Source organism: Formica exsecta, unplaced genomic scaffold, assembly GCF_003651465.1.
Source record: "Formica exsecta isolate Colony F162 unplaced genomic scaffold, ASM365146v1 scaffold1492, whole genome shotgun sequence".
In the NCBI taxonomy this organism is placed as follows: Eukaryota; Metazoa; Arthropoda; class Insecta; order Hymenoptera; family Formicidae; genus Formica; species Formica exsecta.
In genome coordinates, this window is record NW_021848819.1 from 143,524 (window position 1) to 151,961 (window position 8,438).

Here is an 8,438-nt window from a genome sequence, read left to right on the forward strand (position 1 = left end):
TTCAAGTGAGATCAGGCGCACTAAACGCGCGCGAGAGTAAAGGGTAAACGACGATTCGGTTGTCGCGAGTTCGAACGTACGCTCGAGAAAGGTGACACCCTTGTCAGCGCTATTAACGCGTTAATTATGCAGGTACGAGTCGGAGATGGGCTAAAGCGACCCGGAGTATTCAACGAGGATAAAACTCGCGGTGTATAAGTGCGGAGAGTGATGAGGATGGACCCGCGCAAAGAGGGCCGCGCGACAGAGACGAGGCACGCCGAGGCCGCAAATTCGATCGCGCGTCGCGCACCACGCGAGATTAGGATGCAGTGATCGGGGGAGGGGAAGGTGGTGGTGCGGTGAGGTCAGGTGGCGAGAGGAGGAGGAGGAGGTCCGCGGGAGTGGACGACAACGATGCATCACACCGGCGGCGTCGGTGGCGGTGGCGGCGGCGGGGGTGGCGGCGCAGGGGGTGGCGGCGCCGGTTACGGCAGCGGACCGCAGGAGCGCGTGCACCAGGCTCCGCGACCGGTCCAGCCTGACAAGTGTCCCTACGAGACCTATCAGGCGCAAATCCCGGACTGCTGCGCGGCCGCGGTGGCGGCGCAGGACCCGTATCCACGGCCGCCCAGCGGCTACGACGGCAGGTGCTACGACGAATGCCATCGCAGGACGCCGTACCAGGAGGAATCCTATTCTCAGGTATGCACATGCTCTTGATACGATCCAGAAACATCTTTAATAAGAGTTAAGACACAGAGCTTTTTGCCATATACGGATAAATTAATGTCAACGACATTGAGACTTCGTAAAATTAATTAAGCGAGAGTTAAATTAATTAAAATCGTTATCAAGCGCGAGTTAAATTAATTAAAATCGTTATTAAGCATTAAAAAAGTTACGAGGAATAATTATTATTTCTCCTGGGATTTTTTTTGAGCCGTGTAATATTCAGTACCGTCCACTCATCGATTCGTTCTGTCATTTGCGCGAGCATAAGTTGAATCGATTAATTATACTTAAAAGAAAATAATATTTTTTAGATATTACAAGAAGTTCAATTGTTAACAATAAGTATAAACGCATTGGATATTATTAATATCAAAATTATTAACTAATTATATATGAGAATCGATACGTTCGTGTTCACAATTCACTATTTATAACACTGTTGCCAGCGTCAATATTTAAAGTATAAGCACTTCTATCAGTAATTTATATTGTATACTCACAACAGCGTTTGACTGTTAATGCTAAAGAAATGCTCTTATTAGTTAGCGCATTATTTTGTTATTCTGTAACTGTGCTGACAAAATGAGAGACCGCTGACATCGTAATCGCTGAATATGGTTGCGAATATTTGCATAAATCACTAACAGCTATTGTTAATTAAAAAATTAAAATTTTTTATAAAACTTATAAAAAAGTTCTGAATATCCAATCGCTAATGGCAAAGAGGCAATCTCAACAATGAGTTGCGTATTTCTTTAAAAATTTCAACAATATAGCTTTTTCATTTGACATTATGTTACAATTATAATACTACATTATTGTGCAGTGACATTAATCAAATTACATATGTGAAGTCTTATTGAAATAAATGAATAGCTGTGCAATTTGAAAACATTGTATTTATATAGCAAAAATGGAATATGTTCCATTTCTGCGTTTGTACGTTTATATATTTCGTACATATTTGTATATGTATACAATATATATGTAATGTAAATAAAATATATTTTATTTATGCATATATATGTATGGGGTAAGGATAAATTTCGTTAAAACTAAAATTTTCGATTTTATATTGATAGGTATGAAATTACCATTATACAATTCATCTCAAAGCGATTAATCGCAGTTTGCAGCGAAGTCTAATATTATATTTCGCCGTTACACTCGTCTCGATGTTGATTAAATTTAATATCGCGTCCAAGTGCAAATATTACGCGATAATTATCTAATAAAATTGAACGAGTTCGGCATTTTATAACGAACGCACTGCCGGAGCCTGGTATTTATGATTATCGGACGGCGAAAATTGAATTTGCCCATTCCAGGGAAATAGGAGCTTAGTTAGCGCGGAAAGAGAGCAGACTTTAAGATCACCGTGATTCAATGAGTTGAAACGGTCGCTATCGATAATATGAATCGCAAGTACTTTTCATGCACGAATATTCGCTGTTCTTTCAGATATTAAACGATAAAAACGAATAAGGAAAATTATTTCTCGAAATAAAAATATCGCACTGCATTATGCATGCGAGATATACACAAGGGATATTGTCATTACGATACAATCACAATATTTAAATTATAATAACACGTAGTCAAGTTACCGTGTAAAGATTGAATGTTACTCATGCAGGCAAAAATTCGCTATATTTTCGTCCAAATTAGTAACCAAAATAATAGGAGAATAATATCATGTGTAGAATAGCATCCAATCTAAAATATTACGTGCTGAATTCTAAATTGGTAACAGACGATACGCCTGTAATATTCCCACCAACAAAATTTTGGAGCACATAAATTATAACACTCTCAATTATAACGCAGCACAGAAAAGGCGAGTGATTACAATTAGAATTTTCCGAGCGGAACGTAAAGCGAAGAAAAAAAAAATACGCTCCCGAAATACCCTGGGAGTTTAATGCAGCATCGCCGCTAAAAGCGTCGCATTGCTATTCATGATTGGCTTATTTTTTCTGTCAATTCGACGCGCTTATGAATATGGTACACCTGTTTGCAAAAATGGAAATGAACTTCGTCCCTCATCTCTCGTCCACGAGATGGAGATCCGTAATAGCGGCCGCACGAGTCACGAGTTTCTCAGCTCGCACAAGCTCGGCGCGGGCCCCGCTTCAACTTGGCTGCAGGAATCTTTCGAGAGCCATTATAGGATTTTCGGTATCCGAAAATTGATTTGGCCCGGCGCCTCAGCTCTCCAAGTTACATCCGCAGACTATCGATTCAGTAGAGGCTGTTCTCGCCGAAAAGAGGGATCACGAAATCTCGCCAAATCACGCGAAAATGACGCCATTGAGGATAAATCGGTGTTAATCCCCGCGTTCATTATCAATTTTTGACCTGAATTGACATAAATGAGTAGTATTGGGATATCGATACTCTGTTCTTTCTAAATTGAACATTTTCATCATCACTTATTTATCTTTACGATCACAATTGAGAATAAAGAATAATATCAATGCATTCGAAACGCTTGAATAGAGATGTTAATCTGCATCGACTTATGAATTTAATTGCCGCGAAAAGTCTTTCCTCTTGTCTATCGCAAATAACATCGATATGAATATGCATGAAGGAAATATCGAGTACATAGAAAATGTCGATACTTGATATAAATGTCAGTATTTAATATAAAAAAAGTAAAAGTATATATATTGATATCCTATTAAATTTTAGCATTGCTAGCCGCCGGCTGCATCGCCTACGGATGCAATTTCGCGGATGCATAACGCATATACAAAGCGATCACGTGCAGATCATCCGTCTATTCCTCAATGTTTCCTTTCCGAGCGATATCATCGCAGATGGTTCCCTAAACGTGCATTTTCTCTGCTTAAGCTTCCTATGCCGCATTATACGCTTTCTTTTCTAGATAAAAAAATTTTATTACAGTAAAATTAGATAAATCTTCAAAATTTTACAAAATATAAAACGATTTTATTAAAAACACTAACTTTTTTCAATATAAAAGAGATATGGATTTTTGAGAATAATTTTATTGTAGCTATTTCATCTATCATAAGTAATAATATATGTTTTAGTTCATTTTTCTTAGTAAATTTTAGTAAGATATTGTGTGTATATAAGTGCGCAATAAAAAAATTAAGAGATAGAAAGAGAGAGATATTATTATATTGTTATATAAAATATATATATATATATAATCTCCCTCCCCGATATAATAAACCTTCCCGAGACTTGATAGAGTTTACAAAATTCACCGATTCGAAAGCAAATCTCCAGAAATCGGCAAACTGTCGATCGAAAGTGTCAGCCGAGGCATTTTTCTCCGCTCCGTGAAATCGCGGAGGAAGGTGCCAACTCTGCTTTTACAGTCTCTATCGTTTGGAATCGTGTGGCGATGACGGCGAAACGTTACCAGGCGAATTTCAGGATCCTGTACATGGCTTCAAAGGCCGTGCACATACGTTCCGCTTATTTTAGCGATATCGATACTTTACTGTTAGGGGTCCCCGTATCGAAGCGGAGTGTAAAGATAACGCGGCAATACAACACCAGCACGATCCACGATGACGATCGTCGCACTATTACGCATATCGAACGAGAATGCAGTGCATACTGTGAGGAATACGATGACTCGTAAGCCATGATGCATTGCGATCGCGGTAACCGCAAATGTACCAGAAGAATAAACAAGAGATAAACGCAGGGAATAAAATTCCCTTCTTTTTGTACGTTTTCGCGATACGTTTAATCTTTAACGGATATTTATTCAAAGAAAATTTAAAATAATAATATGTATTTGTAAAAAAAAAAAAACATATAACGATGCACACACACACACACAGACAAAGTTCAGATATTTTAATATTCTATAATTAAATTTATTTTAAAATAATTTACAAAAGTATTTAAATAGATTAATCGGCCGAATTGCTTTCGGCAGATATATTTGAAACGCAAAATATGTTTCAGTTAAAAATGATCTATTTTTTTACATACTTTTTTATTGCGTGTTAATCTTGGAAAAGAATTAATAATTATATACTAGTTTTTAATTTTTTATCGATCTTTATTTTATATTATATAATAGTATAGGTAAAAAGAATATAAATTAAAAAAATTGTTCTTTATTATGATTTAATTCCAGAGGACTTTATTCCCCGATAATATCTGCCAAAAACAATATTATTTCTAAATTATTTTCAATCAATATTTTTTGTATTTACAGCTAGTTAAAGTTTTTGTCGAATCTATAAAAAATACATATCACTCGTTTTAATCAATTCAATGAAACAATAACGCAGAACAACGTTGCAATCAAACGCGAATTCATGTTCGACTGACTTCTCATTTGTGTTGTTTGTTGTTTATTTTTATAACAAATCATATTTATATTGTTTTATACATGGCATAAAATAATAATTCTGCGGTTTATAAACAGCAAAAATTGTACGAGCAGGAAAATAAAATTCTTGCTATTTAAAAAAGATTCATTAAAAAAATTAAGATCCGGATTATAGACATATAAATATAAAACTAAATAAATAAGACTATATGTTTAAAGCACAACAAGATTATTTATGCTTTCGACAAAATTAGGCAAATTTGCGACTTATGTAAGTAAATCTCTAAAGCGTGCAAATGATTGATTGATTTATGCACGTACCTCTCTCAAAATACAATCACGAATGAAAAAAAAAATTTAATACGTTTTCAAAAAAGGGTTATCAAAAAAGAATCGCGAATGTATCCCGTATGTAATCGAGCCAAAGGCGTACAGTGATTTATATCTTCTTTTCCTTTCAGGATGTATCCTCGACATTCCATCGGCCCCAGTCTAGACTGGGCTACGACGAGCGTCCTCAGTCCCGGGTGGGATACGCCTCGGATTCCAGGTGCACCAGCGGACTCGGATACGACGACACCGGTGGGGGTTACCTGGATCAAAGTGACCCGAGGATGTATTGCACCGGTGGCTATTGCATGGGGGATACGATGATGGCGACGAGCAGAGGTGTGTGCGGCGAGGAGGTCGAGCTCGACATGCGGAGGCACATTCAGGCCTGCGCCTGCACATGCAACCACATGGGCTATGGGAATTACATGGACTATCAGGTGAGTAAAAAATATATTCACCGCTAATAAATATATATATGTATCATTGAACGAAGGCTTTTCGGAAAAAGTGAGATGCGTTCTGATTAAGGATAGATTTGGCGCTCGTGAAGATAATATTTGTGTTATTGTACACAACGCTTGTTGTTATCTATATTTATTATAAAGTTAATTGCAAAAAGAAAATGAGGAGATTTAATCGTTCGTTGTGTAGTTTCGATTTGTTGTCGATTGTAATGATAGGAACATTTCGAACAGGGCGCAATGACGAAATTCTGGGCTTTGTTGCGAATCATGTGTAATATCGCGCTTGTTACACAAGTGCGTGTATGCGCGTTTGTAATCGCGATGCGATATTGCGTTTTGTCAAGGACGACTCTGCGAGAGAGGGATGCTTCTCTGTCCGCAAACGTTTCGTGATGAGAGATGGAAAGCCATCTGTGAGCCTTCATAAATATAAGGAAAAAAAATGGTACATCTCCAGATATGAAGCATAATGATGAGATTCTAGATTTTTCTGTCGTAAATGATATAACTATATAACTGGGTCGACATTGTTCGCAACCGAGTTTCCTCGGAACATTATAAGTTGTTTCATCTCAAATTTTGAGATTATGTATCTTACAAAGTTTTAAAAATCTAGAGAATACAAAAAAAAATACATCATAATTAAAAAGTTCTTTTCCCCTGTAATGTGTGTTTTAATAAAATATACAACTACAAAATTTAAAGTGAAAAACTTGGAATAGGTGCTTTTCACGAGAAAAGAATCGTGTAATTGTCACATTACGGTTCGTTTCGCTTCGCCTATGAAACATTCTAATGCATTCAGCGTCACCGTTGTGATGAGCTAATTTGCTAACGTATTCATAAAACTTACAAAAGACGACAAAGTCCGAGATGCAAATTTAAAGCCCTCAAGTTAATCCTTTATAGCAAGGATTATAATCCTGCTAGAGAATTATAAAAGCGTGCTATTTTTTCGTTGTTGCAATATACTTTTTATAACGCATTTTAATTAACTATCAAGATAAGTGTTATTGACGAAAATATTTGCTTTCATTTATTTTTTAACGAGACACAAAATTCTTGTAACATATATTATTCCAATCTATCAATTACTATTACAATAATGTAGATATTAAATCGCGCAAATAATTTAATTCATGCAAAAAATGAAATTTTTTTATTTATATTTTAAAAGATTATTAGCGATTGATCTAACGTAGAAATCGAATAATCAAAAAATTCTTTATTCGAATTTCTAATAAATTCTCTCGATCTATTTTCGACGACCATACTTTCATCAAATTGATTTGTCGTCTGAATTGTGCTCGAATCGATTGTCTTGAAGATACAATCAACTTTGCTATTCGTTCCAACTCGTTTCGGGATAAATACGTAATGCCCGCGGACGTGGAAGTTCATCGAATTATTACGAATCGCGCGATCTGCCCATCCGTAAGACGGCTCTTCCTAGAAGATTCCGTGTTTCGCGTCTGTACCTGCTATCAGAGGTAATTCATCGTGGTCTGAAAAATTCACAAGCAGCTTCCAGCTTTGAGACCTCGTCCCGCTGTCTGCTGCTTCTGTTGGCGTTTCATCTTTTACGTGCGACCGAACTGTCCGTGAAATCTCTTGCGGAGAGTCAAAGAATAGTGCGGAAAAAGGGAACGGGAAAAGAGAAGAAAAGAGATGGGGGGGGATGAAGAAACAATCAGAAAAGAAATATAGTTTGTAGATTTTATCCAAGTTTCTTCGGAAGAAAAAAGCTGACCAATATTGCGTCAAAGTCTTTATGATTATGCGAGAATAAACGAGCCTCCATGAGACGTTCGTAATGAATATGCAGACGAACGTGCATTATATATGTTTCGCGAAGTCCTTCCTGTTATTTCCCACGAGATGCTAACATACGTTCATGACAAATCTATGAAAATCTAATGCCGCGGATTCAGCGCAGTGACGATTATATTCCATATAGATGTATTTCATTAAAAGTATTGAATATATATAGAATTTCACGATTATATCAACAGTGTCGTCAAGTAAACAAAAGAAAATAGATTACATTTGAATTTTACATGATTTCTCTTCCTCGATCAATCATCCTGCTCCTTGTCATACAACATACATATCGTCCGCGATAAAAAGCAAAATTTTCATTTTATTTTACTTATAGACTATATAAATCATTTCTCTTTATCTTAAAACATAAATTTGATTAACTGAATAAGATATTTATAGCCAATCAAGAGTTGTTCAACTATATTATATTCTATACGGATTTTAAAATTATAGAAGATTAATAACAAAAATATCTCCATCAATTTATCTATTTATTATTTTTATGGAAACGTCGCGTTTCAAAAAATCACGGATTTGCTCAGAAAAGTACGCGCGGGTTTCCGAACTTTGACGGCGTGGCCTCATTCTACCGGAACATCTCGCACAGAAAAAAGAACAAGGAGATAGAAAAAGAGAGAGAAAGAGAAAAATTCATTTTGAAATGGGTGCTGCCTAACGGGGCCGCGCGTCGAACTTTAGAGTCCGCGTCCTGGTTCGGACGAACTGCGATCCTGGCCGCTTGCCAGGGAATCGCGAAGGGATCGGAAGAAACGAAAACG

The 8,438-nt window shown here is 36.8% G+C and overlaps 1 protein-coding gene across 1 annotated transcript in view; it reads left to right on the forward strand.

Annotated features, from left to right (window-relative positions):
* Nucleotides 1–396: 396 nt before the first annotated feature.
* Nucleotides 397–8,438, forward strand: part of LOC115232723 (dipeptidase 1-like) — a 90,705-nt gene continuing 82,663 nt past the window's right edge. The window contains exons 1-2 of the mRNA XM_029802772.1: nt 397–684; nt 5,503–5,811. Of these exons, the coding sequence (XP_029658632.1) occupies nt 397–684; nt 5,503–5,811 (597 nt within the window). The remainder of the gene's footprint in view (nt 685–5,502; nt 5,812–8,438) is intronic.